This window comes from Lolium rigidum, chromosome 6, assembly GCF_022539505.1.
Source record: "Lolium rigidum isolate FL_2022 chromosome 6, APGP_CSIRO_Lrig_0.1, whole genome shotgun sequence".
In the NCBI taxonomy this organism is placed as follows: Eukaryota; Viridiplantae; Streptophyta; class Magnoliopsida; order Poales; family Poaceae; genus Lolium; species Lolium rigidum.
Window position 1 is genome coordinate 113,928,519 of NC_061513.1, and position 21,074 is coordinate 113,949,592.

Here is a 21,074-nt window from a genome sequence, read left to right on the forward strand (position 1 = left end):
GAACCAAACATATATAAGTACCTACACATAAATAACATGAAAATGATATTGCCAAAGGAACTCATTTTCCTCGTGAAGTGAACAGAGGGCAAATTTACCAGCAAAGCGTGTTATCAAAAGAAATCAAAGTTCTTCTCTTCATAAGTGAAGAAGTTGTAGAAACTCAACTCATCAGTTGTCGATAGTGTCAAATGCTGCACTTGGATTAGATTGAAACTCAAATACTATTTTCATTATTAGAATTGAAAAACTTTACAAGATATGCATATGATCCTTCCATGTCTACAATTGCACCAGATGCAGGAAATAGAGGGGGAATAGTACTAATCAGCCATCGTAACAGAATCATTTTTTACCAATCCGACTTCTTTTAATAATATTCTGATAGATAGAACTTATTGGTGCTATATTTTTTACATGCTATTTACCTTCTTCCTTCGTTCAATTTAAGGACGAAATTAGATAATACAGTGGCGTCATTGCCAAATGTCCCACGTGGATAACCATCTCTTGTCAAGCTGAAGATTTACATCCCTCTGCACAGAGAAAGAATACGGCAATTTTTCATAAGACAAAATTCAGTTCATATTACTATAAAGGTATCTGCAATCATACTTCTTCCCATACGCTAATATATTTACACACTCTTATATAGTAATAAAAATAGAAAACAGAATGTAGGCTCCATGGCTTATTGTGGTATGCTACTATGTATTATCAACACACTATTGCGTGATAATAAAATAAATACCTAGCTGGATTCCAGGATACGGAAGATTACATGGCTTATAAGGTATCTTCGTTGACTCCAAGTGCAGAGACCATGTATGTATTTCCAAGGTATGGATATGAGCAGATGGAAGTTTTACGCCAGGATATGTAAATAAATACCTCCTCAAGCTAAGAACTTCATGATGAGAACATCCTAGGCATACTCCTGACAGTTCCAGTTGCAGCTGTCTTAAGCAAGGTTAAGTTTTGTAACGAACAGTGTTTGTTCAGTAGTACCTTGACTGTAGCATTGCCTCTGACTCCTACACTCAGCATTGATGAAATTAGTTGAGCCGACCACAACATGAGGCAGCTGGATTGGACTGGATTACCTCGTCAGTCATCACGGACTTGCGTGATCAGTCCCTTGGAATCTCGCCTTGAACTTGCTGATCTCACCGTAGATGTCTGCCGCCCCCATGGCGAGGTATATATGGATCCTGCGACACACGGCAGTTTGGACATTAAGAACTCAAGCGCTGACAGGTCCTAGATGGATATACATAGTTACATAAAACAGATAAATCAAATCAAATCGACGATGGATTGGTTCTGGGCATCAAGAAATCAAAGAACTGTAGTTGAGCGCAGTTGAGAGGCAGCTGAAGCGAGCGATCTTATCGAGGAACACGACCAGCGTTTCGTCTCCACGGCTCTAGCGACCGCAACCTTGACGACCAACATGGCTTGCGTCTCGCCGTCCCTGCTGCCCCAGGAGAAGTAGAGCAGCCGCCGGGTTGGACACAGCCGGTCCAGCGCATCACCGTTGGAGAAGGCTTTAATTCGAGAGATCAACGGGTCGATGGATCACGTCCTGATTTTTTGCTTGAAGAAACGTAGTAAGCTAACGATGAAAACTTGAAAAGGGATAGAGATAAGATCCATCTTTTTCGGCAGGATCGCATATTTCACCGGGATGTTTTTTGAAATGTTGTTGAGATTGTGTAGCTGGTGCGTGAAAACTGAGAGTAGGCCGGTTTGTTGAGAAAATTGTGTAATACTGGTGCGTGAAGTTCATAGCTGGAGAGCCGGTTTGTTGAGAAGCGTGGAGTATTTTAGGGAGTGGCACTTGGTTTGTAAATTTTTGATGTGTGACACCAGGCATTCACCAGTTTGCTCTTAATAGTAGAGATACCCTCAGGAGATCTAGTTTCGAATTTACCGAGCATTTCCTTCTTGTATTAGACAATGCACTTGCATCCAAAGATGCGGAAGTAGAAGACATTGGGCTTGTTCCCCGTGATGAGCTCGCACGGGGTCTTGTTGTGCTACAGGTAGAGAAAGAGCCGATTCGAATAATGAATCGTGGTAGAGATGGCTTCTCCAAGGTTTTATGGAGGCTTGAATTCATCTAACATGGTTCTTGCCATCTTAATGATTGTCCAGCTCTTCCTTTCAACAACACTATTTTGCTGAGGGGTATAGGATGTAGAGAATTCGTGCTTGATCCTATGATGGACCGAGCGGGGAGAGAGGAGCGTGGCAGCAACGCTCATGATGGGAGTTTGGAGGCAACGGTGCTCGACAGTGTCGAGGGCGGTGGTGGTCGAGTGGGGAATGAAGGAGATGACCTCCCTTTTCCATTATCTTTTTGTGGATATTTTATTTATTAAAGTGGGCTAACAAGTGAAATCAATGACACCTCAGTCCTCACATTGGGACCAATGCGAACTGGTCAGATTTTGTGTCAATTCGCTTCAAATCGCATCATGCAAAAAAGACTCGCAAAATCTAGTGATTTTTGTCTCGTGTTGGATTTTGATAATTTTAAGTTGAAAAACAGTGGTTTACAATGTTAGCGGGGCGACACACCATAGCCATCGTGCTCACGCACGCACACAAACACACATGTACCGTGAAATTTCTTGTAATTTTCTCCGTCAAAATAAAAGAATAAATCGTATTTCTTATGTCGGTTACTATAGGGATCTTCCGGTAATTTGTTTTATGTCGGTTTAAGATTTAATTGTTAAATAAGACCCGTGTTGGCCAGAGTACCAGATCAGATCGCCAAACCAATCTCCCCCCTCACTCTTACCAAAACCCTAGCCGCAGCCATGGCGATGGAGACGGAATCCGCCGCGAAACCCCTCCTCGGCCCTCCCGTCATCCGCGGGGTTCACCCATCGAGCGATCCAGCCGCCGCCGACGACGGGGCCCCCGCGTCGCACCCGTTCCTCGACCTGCTCGACGCCGCCTTCAACGCCCCGTCCGCCGCCGAGATCAAGGCATCGCTCAGGCCGCGGCTGGCCCTCACGGAGAACTGCTCCGCCACCTACGCCAACTCCGGCAACCCCTGCCTCGACTTCTTCTTCCAGGTCGTCCCCGACACGCCGCCCGAGCGCGTGCGCGATCTCCTCGCCGCCGCCTGGGCCCACGACGCGCTCACCGCCCTCAAGCTCGCCTGCAACCTGCGCGGCGTGCGCGGCACCGGCAAGTCGGACAAGGAGGGCTTCTACGCCGCCGCGCTCTGGATGCACACCAACCACCCCAAGACGCTCGCCTGCAACGTCGCCGCGCTCGCCGAGTTCGGCTACCTCAAGGACTTCCCCGAGCTGCTCTTCCGCCTCATCCACGGCCCCGACGTGCGCAAGGACGCCAAGGAGCGCGCCGCCGCCGACAAGACGCGCAGGAAGGAGAAGGACCTGAGCAAGCAGAGGGAGGGCCTCCGCGCCAGATTGGCCAGCCGCAAGCGCGCCCGCGAATTGGCTCCGCCCAAGCCCACGTTCGGCGACTACCTGTCCGCTGCTCTCTCCTCCAAGACCGCCAAGATCAAGGCCGAGGCGGCCACAGAGATCGAGCCCGCCGCGGAGGCGGCTGAGAAGGAACCAGAGGCGATGGAGGTGGATCAGAAGAAGGCGCCCAAGCGCAAGATGTCCAAGAAGGTCCGGAGGGTGGCCAAGCTCGCCGTGCAGTCGCTCGAGACGTACTACGGCGACCGCGCCTACCGCTTCCTGTTCGACTCTGTCGCGGAGTTCTTCGCCGACCTCCTGGCCTCCGATCTCGAGCAGATGGCCGCCGGCGGGAAGACAAGGAAGATCGGGCTCGCCGCCAAGTGGTGCCCCACGCCAGGCTCGTCCTTCGACTGCACTACGCTCCTCTGCGAGGCCATCGCCCGCCGCCTCTTCCCGCGCGACTCCAACCCCGAGTACGCCCAGCTCTCGGACGAGCACTACACCTACCAAGTCATCCGCCGCCTCCGCCGCGAGGTGCTCGTGCCGCTCCGCAAGATCCTCGAGCTCCCGGAGGTGTACATGAGCGCCCAGCTATGGTCCAATCTTCCCTACACCCGCGTCGCCTCCGTGGCCATGAGGCGCTACAAGTCCCTCTTCAAGAAGCACGACGAGGTGCGCTTCGCCAAGTACCTCGAGGACGTCGAGGCGGGCAAGGCCAAGATCGCGGCGGGCGCGCTCCTGCCGCACGAGATCGCCGCCGCTGCCTACCGCGGTGAGGACGACGACGTGTCCGAGCTGCAGTGGCGGCGCATGGTGGACGACCTCAAAGCCAAGGGGTCGCTGCGCAACTGCATCTCCGTCTGCGACGTGTCCGGGAGCATGCATGGCACTCCCATGGAGGTGTGCGTCGCGCTGGGCGTGCTCACGTCGGAGCTCAGCGAGAAGCCATGGGCCGGCAAGGTGATCACCTTCAGTGCAACGCCCCAGATCCACCGGATCAAGGGAAAGACCCTCAAAGAGAAGATGGCGTTTGTGCAGACCATGCAGTGGGACACGAATACCAACTTCCAGGCGGTGTTCGACCAAATTCTCCGCACGGCGGTGGAAGCTCGGCTGGCGCCGGAGAAGATGATCAGGACTGTGTTCGTGTACAGCGACATGGAGTTCGACGAGGCGTCAGGGAGGGGCGGGTATTACAGCTACGGGGCACGAGCGGCAGCGGGGCCGTGGGATACTGACTATGAGGTCATCTGCAAGAAGTTTAGGGCCGCCGGCTACGGCGACGTGGTGCCCCAGATCGTCTTCTGGAACCTGCGCGACTCCAAGTCCACGCCGGTGACGTCGACCCAGCCAGGAGTGGCCATGGTGAGCGGCTTCTCCAAGAACATGCTCAAGATCTTCCTGCAGAACGACGGCGTGGTGAACCCTGAGGCCATCATGAAGACGGCCATCGCCGGCGAGGAGTACCAGAAGCTGGCCGTGTTCGATTAGATCGATCCCTTTGTTACTTCTCAACAGCTTAAATGTCGTTGTGTTTGATTAGCATCTTTGTTTCTGAACTATGAACAGCTTGCTGTGTTTGGTTAGTTCTTTTCTGAATTCGAACCAAAATAATCGTGCTTGCAATTGTCTTGTTGATCTTTAGTCCTTGAGTTGCTCTGTCTCTATTCTCTCTCTGGGAGATTGTAATGGTTTAGCTTTTGAGTGCTTGAATGATTAATAACTTCGTTGTGCCTCTGACCATATTGAAATCTTTCGATTGAAACTGTTGCTTGCATTGTACTACAGGGCAGGTCTAGAATTCAAATTTTGGATTCAAGAACATACGAAAGCAGCTGAGCCAACTTTGGCAACAAAGGCTTTCTTGCATGGAGACTTGTGACCATAATAATACATTTAGAGTTGATTTAAAATAAGATGACTATGGAATAACAAGTTCGAAACAAAAAAAGACTGTTTGTGAGGGTTTTCACATTCTTGATCATGCAGCTTTGGTAATTGCATTTTAAACACTGTCTAGATGGCCTTGCTTACCTTCTTTTCTGGATTGTGACCAGCTTGCTGTGTGTTTGTTCGTGCTTCTGAATTCGTACCAAATCATGGTTGCAATTTTGTCTTTCCACATTTCCTGAATCTTACCAAGCTAGCTCGATCAGTTAATCTTGTAGTATCTCTACTCCCAGCTTTACTTTAAGCCTTCTTAACGTGTTGAGTCTCTTGATTAGAATCCTCTGTTTCTGCATGCCAGGCAGCAGGACCAACTTTGGCTCACAAGAAGATAGCTTAATTGAACAGATTATCCCACTCAAAAATAAAATTAGATAGATGATCGATAGCTGATTAGTTATACTAATTCTATAGCTGATTTTGAAAGAGAATACTGAATAAAATGGCACTGATGGGTCATGCAACTTAAGCAAATGCATTTTGTACAAATGTCTCTGTACCTCTCTCGACAGGAATACTTTGCTAAAATATATAGTTAGAAGATTTGAAGCATTTATTCCTCTTTTAGATTATTTTTATTAACTTCTTCTGAGAAGAGATAGCAGGCCATGCAGTTGGCGGGCTGCTGTTACCTTCATGATAAACCGCTGATTTGCACTGAGCCCTGTCAATATATGCATAGTCGTAATTTCCTGCTTTTATCCTAAACTTTTCTGAAATCTACCCAAAGTCATGCTTGCAAATTTTTTAGATGAAAAGGGGTGGAAACCCCTGGTTCCATTAGATGCAACCAAATTGTCACAAGGATCAATGTGAACTCGTCTTTCGGCCGCACAGTTTTTAAGCCCCACACAAGGATCATGCTATCAATTTTCATTCTGAATCTTACCAAGATTGCATGATCAATTGCTCTGTCGTCTGTAATCTCTGGCAGGATGATTGGCAGCCCTACCGCTCCAGCTTCCTCCAGCAAGCGTCAGAACGTAACAAATGTACTCAATCAGATCGTTCACATTGCGCAGTGGATAAGCTCAATGCCAGTTACCAGAATAGCACTATATTTCTTTGCGCCGTTAGTCATTGCAGGACGCCCAATTTGACTCAACAGGATACACTTCTGTGATCTGTTAAGTCATTCCTAGATTTGTCTACATACATCCAACTTCAGAGAAATAACATAGGACATCCTTTTACGGACAGATGTAGTACAAACTATATGCATGAGAAACTCTACAGTCTGAAGTATACTTCGCCGGTTGAGTGAAAACGCGATTAAACGCTGTCGACCCACTTACAGTCTCCCCTTATACTAGTACCAGAAATTCCACCTTTGCCCATACGACCGAGGTGCCAGATGATGATTCTCAGCCTTTGAAGAATCTCCTCCACGATTGCCATGGCAGAAAACCACCTGAGAAAGAGGAGCCCAACACAATGTCACAAGGTTTGCACACCAAAAGGTACTGTGTAAGAGAGAAAAACTACTGTTGCTAGGGGAGAACTAAGGTGAGACTGAAGCATAAAATATGCTTACCACACCCTTGGCATCGGACATACAGATCGTTCTTCATCACAAGGCCAGACCCTCCGCAGACCTCGCATTTCTTTTGCTGAATCTGAACAGAGAAAAACATCCATTGTCAGGCAGAGGATAATAATGAACGAATATGACGATGGGATAAGTACATCAGATGTTGTGGATACGGCGGTCTGACTGATGGACCTACAATCTTCGCATATCAGAATTCAGTGGGAAGACCGTACTGGAAGAATACCGCTTCTGACCATAAGTAAACTGCGTATACTCAGTTCCTCGGCGAGGAAGCTGATGGTCAGGGTCAGGTTGGGTAGCGCTATTACTAGTGTTGGGTTGGATTTAGAGGAGGGCGGAGCGTTGTAAAAATTTGCCCGAAATGCATCTCCTGTAGCCAAAGAGTCGAGCAGCACACAGAAGGGCGAGAAACTGAGAGGAGACTTTACAATTCTTTTGCCGAACTCGACGCCTGCAACGACGAAGGGCGTCACTCCAGCTGCAGAAACAAGGAAGCCGAAGCCAAGATTGCATCAGACACACGAGTTAGCCGGAGGGAGGAGGGAATACGCGATAGGCAAAGCAAGCGTGCACCAGCCGACCTACGGCGCCGACGACGATCTGCCAGGTGATCTCCGCCGGCGGGAGGTCCGCGACGGCGGCTGCCGCGGAAGGCCCGTCGACGGCTCGGACGCGGACCGCGGGAGCCCTCTTGCCGACGGTGCCGGCTGAGAGCCCGGCGCCCGGCAGGCACGGGGGAAGCGCGCGCGCCTGCATCGCCAAAAGCTTTCGCCGTGCCGCTCCCACTGCCGGTGCCGGGTTGCAGCGCCCCAGTCCACAAACTCTCAAGTCTGGGCGCACGAGTCGCAGACACGTCCACTTGTCATCGATTTTGAGGTCGAAACCCGCGCGCATGCGTCGGCCACGCGACGCTGCTGCATCCACTATAAATCCCAGGGGAAAAACCATTGGCAATTTAACAATGTTTTTTCTTTCGGGCAATTATCAACTGCAAATCATGACTAGAACAATTCATACGGTTCTCAGTTGCAACTCCGCTTGTACATTTTAATTTTAAAAACATGGTACGTAAACTAACAATTTGTGGCACTGAAAGTCGAAACCATTAACAAATGACATTCGAGCAGTAACAATTTCGCTTCCAAGGAGAAGCACCGGACATCCAAGCGAAGAAAACAGGTAAACCCCACCGGTTCTTGTTCACATTATCCCATCATACAGGGCTCCGGAATAACAAACCTTATTATCAACAAACGGATCCAATACGCCAACTTACTACATTGCCATATCGGTTCACATTGTAACACTGCACATGATTACAGCAATCAATGAACTGGAAGCTCATTTCGACAAATTCTCATAATGCCAGCAAAGTGAGCTTTTAAGTGGCATGTACCCCGCATCTTTGTCCAAAAATATGTCACCCGCATTATCGTGAAATTCTCACATAGCTTGGTCAGATATCACTCCAAGACGCCTATAGTAACTAAAACATGAGGTAACTACTGAAAGTAGGTGATTTCTGAATCAAAGTCGACGAAATTGCAAAGAGAAGTCTTGATTCCATCGCTGCCCTACAGCAGATTATCGCCGCCAAATGCGTCCCTGTTGCTGCTTCTGTTCTTGTAGACGCCTGCAGAACGATGGATTATGTCCTTAGAACCTCTAAATCAAATAAAGAACCCTTGAACTACCATGTGAATAAGCAAATATAGAAAGTTTGAGATGGTGCACTCATGTATAGTTCTGGTGGCTGGGTTGTTAGCAATTCAAATTTCAGACAAGCTAAAGTTCTTCACGAAGCATACAGTTGTACAATAAAGTGGAAGTTCCCTAAAAGTATACTGCAACCTACAATGGTAACAACCTATAACTTCTGCTCAACCGAGTCAAATTAGGTCTGGAAAAAAGGAAGCTAAGCAGCACTTCACACCTAAACTGCTTTCTGGTGCCTACCGGGATCACAGTTGTAAGAAGCTGGAAACTAAAATATCAACCATACATAAACACAAATTATATATAATGGAGATGGCTAAATAGTAATTATTACTCCTCGTAACAAAAAAGAAAAAACAATTTGATTTGGTGGATTAACTTGTGTAAGCTAGATAAAGGGCCCTGTTTGGCAGTACTTGCACTCCAGTGGCACATTACCGTGCACTTGGGTTTTCAATACTAAAAAAACCTTGGAAACAACTCTTTTTTTCAATATAACAGTAAAATCGTACTGGAATTAATAATGATTCCCTGAACTATCTAGATTACATTACTTCTTTTCTGTTGTTAAACCTAGCAAATCATGGTGGCAAAAGTGTTGTATTTTGCTTAACCTAATAAATTAACTTCTTGTTGAACATACTGTATTATCATGTCAGTTTAGTGACAACCAATATTTTGTTTCTTTGTGCATACTCAAGTCACTCAACAGCTCATGGGATGCTTGTAAAGACCAATATGAAACAAAATATTTACATCGATTGCGATGCTTAAAGTTAGTCAGTTTCACAAAGCATTGGACACTTATACTCAGAATATCTATTACCTACAGCTGGAAGCGGTTACAAGCCTGGAGCTTATAACACATTTGCTTACCTCGAACGCTCAAGAAATTCGGTAGGGATGTCACGACCTTGGAAGGATGCAAGGACAGGCCTGATGTCAGTAATCCTTGACATAGCGAGATCTGCAGCATTTGTTAGTTTATCAGATTCCACAGGTCGCAACACCTAGCAGATCTCAAAACCTAGAACAAAAAACCATTCAATTTCATAGAGCTTACAATCGAGAAACGGAATAAGATCAATCAGTTGAGTGTCATCAGTTTCAAGCTTCCAAGGTTTGATTGGCAAACAATTTTCAGGCTGCAGGCATGACTCAAGAGCATGACCACTGATATAGATAACTTGGGCAGGATTTCTGTTCAGCTTTGACAAATCCTAATAATGGCAGCATAATGTTAGATAAGAAAATTGCTTGACACTGAAGATATGTTACTAAGAACTTGTAATATTGACCAGCTACTAGAAAATTGCTTAACATCGGATACTTAAATAATGATGAAAGAATGCGCATTACCTAGCAGTATATGTTACTAAGAACTTGTAATATTGAACAGCTTTTAGAAAAATATTTAACACATTTCAATAGGCTGGAACAAGAATTATTCATCACCAAAAGAATGACCTAGTGGGGAATTATCAGCCACCCCTTCAGTACTAATCACCAGAAATAAGTAGCATGAATAGACATAAGGTGATTGTACTAAAATGAATAAACTTCCATGATTAATGTTAATAAGAATTATTTCTGATAAATAAAAAACAGGGGAGAAACAGCAGTCCAAAAACAATTTCCTCAAACACCCAAAAAAGTGATTGTTCAGCTGTTACTTTTGGCACTAGCCAAACACCACAAGCTGGTCAATGAACTTACTCTACTACTATGAAGACCCCTACATGAGGCCTTAGCCCTATGAATACATATGTGATAATTGCACCCCTTTTATGCCTGGTAATGGACCTAGTTCGTGAGGGCTTAAAGGGACGGGTCCTCTTATATTCTCACATCCAGACACTTTGAAACGGGCCATAGTTAAAATGGTAGGACTCTGGTTTATACACCAAGGGAAGAGGCCCACCCATATCAGAGAGACTACAAAAGCATGAAAGAGCTCAAGATAGGCCATCCAGTCCAACAGCAATCATGCCAGCAGCAACCTGACAAAAAATCTGCTGCAGCATGAAAGTCATTAGCGAAGGCAGAGATTGGGACATGACATACAGGTGTGTTTGGTTTTTGCCCAAGGTCCAAAATTTTGGTTGAGGTTTTGCTTGCCCATGAGTTAGAAAACATTGGCTACAAAAATGAACTAGAGTTGGTAAAGTAGCATTGGCATGCCAAAAGATTTGCTACTATCCAAACAAAGACCATTTTTTTGGTCATGACCAAAATGCAAGTAGGGTACATTCGGTGACAATCCAAACATACGTCCACATCAAGCTGCTTCTAGGGATATAAATGAAAGCAGCTGTGACATGACCTGATCACAGGGAGGGAGACAGCGGAAGCCTATTTGCAGACGCTAGCTGTGCCTTTGACGAAATTGCAGAAACTAGTAAGCAGAGACAAAAGAGACACATCTTGAACTTTTGATGAACTCAATGCCAGGAACACTCCATTATCACTCATATGGGCAATATCTAAAACCCAAAGGAAAGATGGTTTCAGAGTAACACATTGGAAAAGGTGGGTCACTTTATTGGATAGCCGAGCAAGATTTCAAATTATCTAGTGGGTCTGGATTGGGTTGAGTTGTAAGCTTGCATATTTGGCTTAAGACCGGGATAAGAGCTGGGCCTTGGTAGATTATCAGGTTTACCTCCACCCAAATAAATATAATAAAATTACATTTGTGGACAACCCTAGTAGATTTTGCAATAAGTAGTAGAAAATAAGCACATTAATCAAGAAATAAGTTGCAAACAAGGAAATACATGCAGCCATCATAGTGGTAATATCCTGAATAGTTTACAAAGAAGTACAGTAGAATAATACTCCAACTCATTCTATCCGAAGACTAAACCATATATGAGAAGGATCCAACTTTCAATAGTTTGAACAGGTATCATATGCCACATTGCCACTGTAGTAATTGCAAAAATAAATGGACTTACAATGTAAAGCCATGGGTCACAAGAAGAGAAGTGAAGCAAAAAATCTACCGAATTGTGCTACCAAATACCAATACCTCTCAGTCTCAGAAAGTAATAACTGCAACAGAATTAACTTCTTTCCGGGAAGAAATGACAAACTAGGTCACAAGGAATTGTTCACATGGTGAAACTTTGCAAAAGGCAATGGATACATAATGTTCAAAGTTCAAATAATTAGTGAATACGATGCTTGCTTTGGCTATTGATGATATTCTTAAGTTATGTTCATGAAAACGGAACATCTAACTTTGTGATTATAAGCAACCAAAAAAAAAACACCAAATGAACACATTTGTGGTACTCAACAAATCAAGATGAAGAAATAGGTGTGTTTGGTTGGGTGCCCAAACTAGCCCTGCCATAAAAATGGCTGCCCATCATATTTTGGTGTTTGCTTGATTTGTTGCCAAAGAGTTTAGTTGACAATGCTTGTCCACCTATTCCTCTTAACAGATTTTTGCCAAATAATTTGTCAAGTTCGTGGGGCATCAAACAAGCATACCTAGGACCCAAAGCTATCTCAACCAAAGACAGGTCATGGGGTCACAATTAATGTTGAGCAAAACATGACAAGCCATGTCACGATCAATGGAAAGCAAAGACAAGTACATGCAACGTTTGCAACCTCCCTGTCTGAAAAAGAAGATACGACATGGAGTAACTAGCGTATATTGGCATTACTTTAGCAAACCACACATCACTAGTCATTCATGCCTCTTGCATTGCGGCAACATTCTAATTAAATCAATCAAAAGTGACCTAGCCTAACATTTAGGAACTGAAATCCAAGAAAGCAAAAGCACACAAAGCTATGCAACTCCGTAAATGTTGCACAAAAAAGGGAAACCCTATAAGAAAAAGCGTGACTTGAGCATATTAGCATGTCTCTACGACTCTACCACGCAACCAATAGTGTTCCATATTTCGTGTTTGCGGAACTTCAGAACACCATAAGCCTTGGTACTAGCTACGACAGATCTGTTGTGAAAACTATGACAGTGTAACATGTGAACACTCCAAAAAAATCACTAAAGTTCTATAAAAAAATAAAATGCAAGACACAAGTAATAATCACTGAAATTTTTTGTGCAAAAGATAGCAAACCCTGTCAAGATGGAGAAAAGGCAAAAGCATGTGTGACTGGTTCTAACATTTACCAAATTTCAATCAATGTTATGCCAGCATATAGCCTAGAATCTAAACTATTAGCACGGGTATATTTTAAAAATACATCAGACACGATATATCTGACTTATCTGACATAAGGATTTAGAGCATCAATAATCAAAACTGTTTTGACCAATATATGACACATTTAAGAACTTATAATGATAGAAATATCAGCTATGCAATTAACAACAGGAGCAGCAGGTAAGATCCCCATACCCGATAGTGTTTTCCATTCTCATATTTAGTGGCAACTCTTGATAGCCTGTGCCGAACACAGAATTTTGGATCCAGTCTTTCCATAATAGGATCAACGTACTACAAGTGTAAAAAAGTTCCATTTGAGTTAGATTTTGCACACATGCTAAAATGTTAAAGAAACTCGCCAAACTTACCATGCTCAACTGATCAGAAAACACAACAACTTCATAATACTTTGAAATATGCTCCAAAAAGGCATCCACTCCTGGTCTCTTAAAAGTCTTCCATCCTCTCTCACGCTATAAACATATATGGAAAACATTAAATACATATTCTTCATCAAATAACCCTCAGCCCCTGGGGCAGGGGAAACAAATAAAGTGTGCATGATATAAAACTAAAACAGGAAGGCTTCTATGAAGAAAATAAACCATGTGCTCCCATCGAGCGTACATATTATAAGAATTTAGAATACTACCCCAGGGTATACTTTTTAAAAGTACTGGCTCTTTCAGATTTTCGCCATACAGCTTTGCTTGGTAAATTTGTAGTGCATTACAAGATTTTCTCATACTGTCCTATTCCATACACATCACATGACCAGCACACGTAGCAAATAACAAGATTCTAAGCTTTGTTGAAAGCACAACTTTACCTTCCAATCTGAGTGTACAAGAGTATCATTCAGATCCAGAACTACGGTGAAGACATGTTGTTCGTTAGGAGCTAGATCCGGAAGAAGTTTTTCTGATGATGGTTCAACAAATCCCTGCAGTACATATAAGTGTCAATATCACGAAACAAATAGTTCAAAATATCAAAATGGATCACGAAGAACAAAGCTTTTACCCTTATTGACTGACCTTAATTTGATCTTCAATTTGACTCCTGGCGTCCAAGTAGAAGTCAATAGCAGCAACAGGAACTGCAGAACAAAACATACAGTTTCCACTAAGCAGGCGGGAAGAAGTAATGACCTCAGCCAACAAGCAACATAGACAGAGAGTAAAAGAATAATATGGTAGATGTTAACTGAAGAACCTCAGCTACTTCCTCAGGTCAATCAATTTGTATAGAGCAATCTAGAGTATGCAGATACAAACATTACCATGCATTAACTAATATACATTGGTTGATTGGATTCTTAGTATCTAACTAATTTAGCGCCAATGACACGTTCACTTTGTATCAAACTGCTGTAGTAAATGGACTCCAAACTTGATGCAAACATACAGTCTAACTATATGGTTGCTACAATTAACTAACACATCTACCCTGGTCAATCTATGCAAAACACAAGCTTTCGCTAATAAGAAAAGGTGGTCCCTAACTACTTTATACATTGTGTAGAGCCTAGTTTTTCACCTCTGAATATTCGTGTCATACTAGAACTTACTGTATAAGGATACTTTCTAGCTACTATTACTATACCTATGACTTCTTATAAGTTATAAGAGTAAATACACATGCTCATTCACTGACATGTGAGTAAATTGGCCTGCCATAGTTCTATATGCAAAGCAATCATAACAGGATCGTGGGTTGCTCATTAGGAGGATGAAGAAAACGCGTCCACAAAATGTGGCAAACCATGTCCAACGGGTAACAATAAAGATAAGAATGAGTCTGTCGTAAAGCCTACCTTTCATAGCCTCGAAATAAGCTGTAGCCTTATACTTCTGCACATATGAAAAAGCCATCATTGTTAGAGAAGACAAGGTTGCGGTTTATATCCAGTGGAGAAAATTATTCTAGATACTCTATTTAAGCTTTATTTTTCCCAGACCTCCCATAGAAAACCATGTCCCAGACGATAAAGATTCAACATACGTCTATATATACATGCAAACTCCTTGACCCTTGTGACTCGAACCAAGTGACCAAATATTTGATTTCAGAAAGTGTAAAGAAAACAAAAACGCTAGCATGCAGCCGATCAATAGTTTGACAGTAATAGTATGATATGTGGTAAGTTTATTGTACACCTCAGTCAGATCACCCAAGGTCACATTTCCTAATCCCGTCTAAATAGTAAATACAGACAGGAAGTGCTAGTTAATTGCTTGTGCATTCACGCAGCTGACCAATACTAACAGGTTAACAGCACGAGGACCCGAAAGCAACATAGGTTTGGAGCATTACCTCGAAGCCGGACAGGTCCTCGGGTACGGGATCCTTGGAGCTCTTCCGGAACTCCCGCGTCATCTGATCCACCTCCTCCACAGAATAAGCTGCAGACAGACAGAAGACACGAGGCGAAAATGAGCCGTGTTAGTGAAGGGCAACGCTAAGCAGCAGGCTAACGGCGAGATGCAAGGATCTATATCGGAGATGGCACCGTAGGTGACGTATCCGGTGGCGCCGAGCGCGGCGGTGACGGCGGTGAGGAGGCCGGCCTTGAGCAGGCCGAACGGCTTGCGGGCCCCCTGGGGCGGCGCGGGCGCGGGATCGCCAGCGGCGGCGGCGGAGGACGCGGCGGCGGCCGCCTCCTTGGGAGGGAGGGCTGCTGCTGCGGCGGCGGCCTCCTTGGGAGCGAAGGACGCGGCGGCGGCGGCCGCTGCTGCCGCCGCGGCGGGGGAGACGGAGGAGAAGGGGGCGGCGGCGGCGGCGGTCCGGGGGAGGAGGCGCAGGGCGAGGCGCGAGCTCGCGAGGCGGGACATGGCGCGGCTTGCGGGAGGGGCAAGGAATGTAGGGGAAGGGGTTCGGGAGGGTTTTAGGGGAGAAGAGTCTACTGGAACTGGAAGGAAGAGGCCGAGAAGAGGGGAAGGGGGAGGAGGCGGCGGCGAGGCGTTGGGCGAAGGAGATGGAAGACTCGGGGGCTTGCCCTTCTTGTCAGAGGCTACCCAGTTTTCCAGGGAGAAGGAGACTGGCGAATGTTGCGTTCTTACTTTGGCGTGAGGAAGCCCACAGGCAGGCGGCCCAGAGCCCAGCGCGCATGGTGGAGATATGGCCCACCTGCTCAACGTTCTTCCCTTATTTTCTACTCCCATTCTATAAAAAAAACTACCGTCTTCACTTTCCACTTGCAAGAAAATTCAAAAATAGAGAAAAAAACATGGTAAAAAATTAATGTGTGTATTTAGACTACTCAAAATGGGAGTAACATAGGTGTGACAATAAATGAAGAAATACATTGAGGTGGTAACTAGCTATGTTATTAAAACATCACACTCCCCAAGACAAGATGAGTATACAACATAATAAATATGAGTTTGTATGATACCACACATTTGTTACTCCCCACTATGAAGGTAGTACTCCCTCCGATTCATATTAATTGACTCTAGTATGAATGTATCTAGAACTAAAATTTGTCTAGATACATTCACATTAGAGTCAATTAATATGAATCGGAGGGAGTAACATAATCCCCGAAATAATTACATTTTAGGCCAAAAAATTATTCTGAAATACCCTACATTCTAGTTTTTAGTTAAAAAAAAGCGCAGAAAACGAAGCAGACCTCGTTCATCTATTGGATGCCATTTTTCAATATAGCTTAAATTAGTTATTTATCTATTTAGCTAGTACTAATAAATGCAATATAAATTTGTTTAATTGTTTCTGAATGTACACTAGAACAAAATAGAGGGAGTATGCATGTTAGTACCGAGACCGGCTTTTGTGAACATGGGGGCATGTGAACCCATTTTTTGAAAAGTTCCATTTGTGATGTCAAAACATGTTTCAAAAATCGAAACACAAAATGATTTCCCAGATGATCTCAAATATGTGTCCTGGGCATGAGTTTCGTGACAAAAAAACATTTTATTTTGTCTCGGCAAAAAAGTGAAATTTTGCAGGGCTATATAGCAGTATATATGTGACGTATTTTGTCTTTTTTAGATTCTGAAATAAAAAAGTGGTTTCTCCGCGAAAACTTTCTACGCGCACATTAAACATGCGTACGTACCCGGATATTTTTATTTCAGAATTTTTTCACATTTCGAAAATGCATTTCCAACTAGGGTTCACGTGCACCCAAGTTCAAACCGGACTTTTCCTGTTAGTACCACTCTATGTTACTCTCCAATATGACTAGCCTTATAGACAAAAAAAAAAGTGCATGCAAGACCTAAAAAGTTCTAGAGTCTTGCCCTGATCATGAGAGCGTGGCCAAAACAAAGGCTGGGTCAGTAAGCAGAGAGTGAGCAGTAAATGAGCTATTTGTTGTTGATAGGCTAGAATTAAGCCAATTCTGGAAATTTTCCCACGAAAGGGTGGGCCACGACCCATTATAGCCCATCCGTAGCGCTCCCACTAGCCCTAATTTTAGCAAAAGTAGGTACACAAATGTTGAATGTTGATTTAAAATTTTGATTTTGAGAATGCCTATGATAAGTTTAAGTGGTTCTTCCTTTAGTAGACTCTTAAAATAAAAGGATTTTCTAATGAGTAGCATGCTTTAATCCATAGCTTTGTTTTAGAAGGAAGTGTATCTATTAAATCAATGATGATATTGACAAATACTTTCAGACGAACAAGAAGCTTATAAAAGCTTATCCAATATTGTCAATGCTATTTAATATAGCGGTTGATATGCTCGTCGTCATGATTGAACGCACAAAATCCGATGGCTAAATTAAAGGTGCGATTCCGCGTCTGGTTCGTGGAGGATTATCCATTCTTCAATACGCCAACGATGCAATCCTCTTTATGCAACATGGCATCCAAAAGGCAAGAAACCTGAAACTAACTATGTTAGTGTTGGAGCAATTATCGGGTCTAAAGATAAATGCCCATAAGAGTGGGTTGTTTTGTTTTGGTGAGGCTCAAGACGATGTCACCCTATATGTTGAATTATTTAAGTGTATGTGCGGCTAGTTTCTTATTAAGTATTTGAGTATTTCGATTCATTATGGAAGACTCACAAACATTGAAACAAAATTGGTGGAGGAGAGACTGCAAATCAGGTTAAGTGGTTGGAAAGGCAAATTACTATTTTCGGGAGGAAGATTGGTTCTTATCAACTAAATAACATGGTATTGTATATGATTTCATTCTTCCAACATCTAAAAGGAGTCTTAAAATGATTGGATTATTTCCGATCAAGATTCTTTTGGCAAGGTGATAGTGATAAAAGGAAATATCGACTAGCTAAGTGCAGAGTGGTTTGCCGCCCCAAAGTCCAACGAGAACTTGGGATTCAGGACCTTGAGGTCAAGAATAGGACCCTCCTTGGTAAATGGTTTTTCAAACTTCTTGCTGAAGAGGGAGTTTGGCAAACCCTCCTTAGGAGAAAGTGCGTTGGCTCACGTGCGTTGTCTCGGATTTACTGGAAACCTCGTGACTCACACTTCTAGGTTGGTCTTATGGCGACAAAGAAATTATTCTTTTTATATGGGTCTTTCTCTATTAGAGATGGATTAGAAATTAAGTTGTAGGAGGATAAATGGCTAGGCAATGCCACGCTCCAAGAACAATATCCAGCATTATACAATATCATACGCCACAAAACTGATATGCTAGCTAAAGTGATGGAAATTTTCCCACTAAATGTGTCGTTCAAAAGAAGTGTCATTGGTCCTAGACAAGAATCTTGAAATGCTTTGTTACATCGTCTGGCTTTGGTCCATTTGACGCAGGGATCAGATGAATTTCGATGGAATCTCAGCGAACGAGAATGGTAAATAAGATGAAGATTTGGAAGTTGGAGATCCCACAAAAATCTAAAGTGTTTGCGTGGTATCTTTATCGAGGGGTAATTCTTACCAAAAAATAACCTTGCAATTCACAATTGACAGTAAAGTAAAATGTGTGTCTTTTATCACCACGACGAGACTATGAAGCACCTAATCTTCAACTGTAAATTTGCTAGATCTATATAGCCAACCACCCTGATAGCTTCTGCATTATACCCACTACGAAGGCTGCGAACATATTCGGCAATTGACTCAATGGTGTGAATCCTAGGTTTGAGCTATTTATTAGGGCGAGAGCGATCGGTATTATTTGGTTGCTACGGCTATATAGAAATGTCAAGGTTTTTAACGACAAAAATGCTTCTCTTATGCAGGTCGTCTGCCGGTGCATGGCTACGCTCCGTTCATGTGTGTCTCTACAACCATGTAGAGTATCACAACCTATTTACGGAGGTGTCCACACTGTTGGATGATGCGGCGAGATTTTTTTTCCAACATTAATGGTAGTGTAATCTACGAATTGGCCCTCATCCATCTTAGTCGCTTGTTTCTATCATGAGTACTTGTAGGGATTATCGGTTTTAGTTCTAGTCTTAACTTTTGGATTGGTTCGGCTATGTTTATCTTAGTTATATATATATATATATATTGTTTCTATCATGAGTACTTGTAGGGATTCTCGGTTTTAGTTCTAGTATTAACTTTTGGATTGGTTCGGCTATGTTGATCTTAGTTATACATATTGTTTCTATCATGAGTACTTGTAGGGAGTCTCGGTTTTAGTTCTAGTCTTAACTTTTGGATTGGTTCGGCTTTCATCTTAGTTATATGCTGAGTGTAATATTTAGAAATAAAACTTTTTAAAAATAAAAAAAACGAGTAAAAAGGAAGAGACATCAATCATGCCCACCACCATGGCATGGGGCAATTTTGAGCGAGAGGACATGATCGACATAGCGTGCATTGACTCGTGCCGTAGACCTCACTTCTCCTACAGCAGAATCGGACTTGCGGATTTTAGCATGGCGAGTTGGCTGGCGACAGCGACTAACCGGGCTAGCCCGTTGTCGTTCCAAGTCAGATTTGACAAGGACGGGAGAGTGGGAGAAGAAATACTTACGATTCGTGAGCATGATCATCCTAGTTCGTGCTGGTCCGAGAAAAGGAAATTCTATCCCACGCAGCCGAAAGGATGATAAGCCTGTCCCAAAGGAAGAATCCATCTAGCGCTACGCCGAAAGGGAAAGGGATGCCTTTTCTTCTTCACAACGTTCTCAATGGACGTCAAGGTGTTGAGATGAGATCTATTGTTTCTAGCCCATGTCTTTCTTCGAAAGTCGTTTTCAAATGACAAAGCCAGAATAGATAGAAGCTCTTTTCTGATAGACAAATGGCGATTATTTTAACAAGATGCTGAAGAAGGTAGACGGTAGATTCTCCGAAATAAACGCTAGATTTCAGCGTCACCTGGCATGAACGCATCGAGAGCTGAAGCCTCGACCGGCCGGAAAACGAAAGAACATCGCAGAACAATGTGCGCCGACCGACAGGGCGAATCTGTAACATTTTTATTGAATTGGAAGTATTGTACACAGGACACCACACCACGGAGACGGAGGACATCCTACCGGAACCATGGCCGCCCCACCGCGCGCCGGGGAGCACGCCGCGCCAAGCCTGGCCCCCGACTACCAGGTGGGCCCGCACAGGTTACCCCACATCCATCCCTACCAGCCACCCGCCTGACGCCATCTCGCTGCCGCCGTGTGATGCTCCTCCGACTCTAGATCTCCGGCGGCACCTCGACGGTGGCGCAGGCCTCCGGGAGGAAGTGGTCCATGTGGTGGGGGCCGGCGACGAAGTCGACGAGGTCCTTGCCGGAGTCTTCGGCGCCGGCGGGCGGCGGCGAGATCCGGAGCAGCACGGTCATGGCGACGAGGAAGAAGGCGGTGGAGACGAGCAGCGGCCAGAAGAAGGAGACCACGGCGCCGAGCCGGGGCCCGATGGCGGACACCGACACCACGGCGGCCGCCAGCAGCGCCACCGCGGCCGCCGCCCGCAGCCGGTGCTCCCACACTAGCTCCCCGAGCTTCGCCTTGGTGGTGGTGGTCGTCGTCGTCATCGGCCGGAGAGGAGAGATCTGGGGTGGAGGGGGGCTCCTGGCTGGCTCTTTGAGCTAGCTCGGTGGATGGGCGGATTGGCCGTACTAGGTAGCTAGGGGTTTGGCGTCGGAAGAGAGAGGTTTGTTCTCTCGGGGGAGAGATGAGATGGGGAAGGTGGGGAAAGGGATGGTGGCGAGAGTGGGGTTATCTCAGACTGCGGAGATTCGCCCTGCCGCCGCCTCCAGCCAAGCTTTGTGTGCCTTTTTGGGCATGTTTTTTTCTCTTGCAGCGCCGCGGATCGGCGG

The 21,074-nt window shown here is 44.7% G+C and overlaps 4 protein-coding genes across 4 annotated transcripts; 1 reads left to right on the forward strand and 3 right to left on the reverse strand.

Moving 5' to 3' along the window:
* The first annotated feature begins 2,828 nt into the window (after positions 1-2,828).
* Positions 2,829-4,937, forward strand: LOC124663146. Its single transcript, XM_047200881.1, has one exon. It carries the CDS (start codon positions 2,829-2,831, stop codon positions 4,935-4,937), a length of 2,109 nt encoding a protein of 702 aa, XP_047056837.1.
* A 1,482-nt stretch (positions 4,938-6,419) lies between these two features.
* Positions 6,420-7,749, reverse strand: LOC124667935. The gene is made up of 4 exons (XM_047205159.1): positions 7,527-7,749; positions 7,374-7,423; positions 6,928-7,009; positions 6,420-6,804 (listed from the first exon to the last, which is right to left on the reverse strand). Exons 1-4 carry the CDS (start codon positions 7,699-7,701, stop codon positions 6,758-6,760), a joined length of 354 nt encoding a protein of 117 aa, XP_047061115.1. The 5' UTR covers positions 7,702-7,749; the 3' UTR covers positions 6,420-6,757.
* Positions 7,750-8,106: 357 nt separating this feature from the next.
* Positions 8,107-15,685, reverse strand: LOC124661988 (mitochondrial import inner membrane translocase subunit TIM50-like). The gene is made up of 10 exons (XM_047199878.1): positions 15,364-15,685; positions 15,168-15,256; positions 14,668-14,704; positions 13,889-13,950; positions 13,681-13,794; positions 13,220-13,324; positions 13,044-13,142; positions 9,725-9,881; positions 9,538-9,628; positions 8,107-8,578 (listed from the first exon to the last, which is right to left on the reverse strand). The coding sequence occupies exons 1-10, from the start codon at positions 15,683-15,685 to the stop codon at positions 8,530-8,532; spliced, it is 1,125 nt and encodes a 374-aa protein (XP_047055834.1). The 3' UTR covers positions 8,107-8,529.
* A 4,727-nt stretch (positions 15,686-20,412) lies between these two features.
* Positions 20,413-21,074, reverse strand: LOC124659117. Its single transcript, XM_047197054.1, has one exon. It carries the CDS (start codon positions 20,787-20,789, stop codon positions 20,451-20,453), a length of 339 nt encoding a protein of 112 aa, XP_047053010.1. The 5' UTR covers positions 20,790-21,074; the 3' UTR covers positions 20,413-20,450.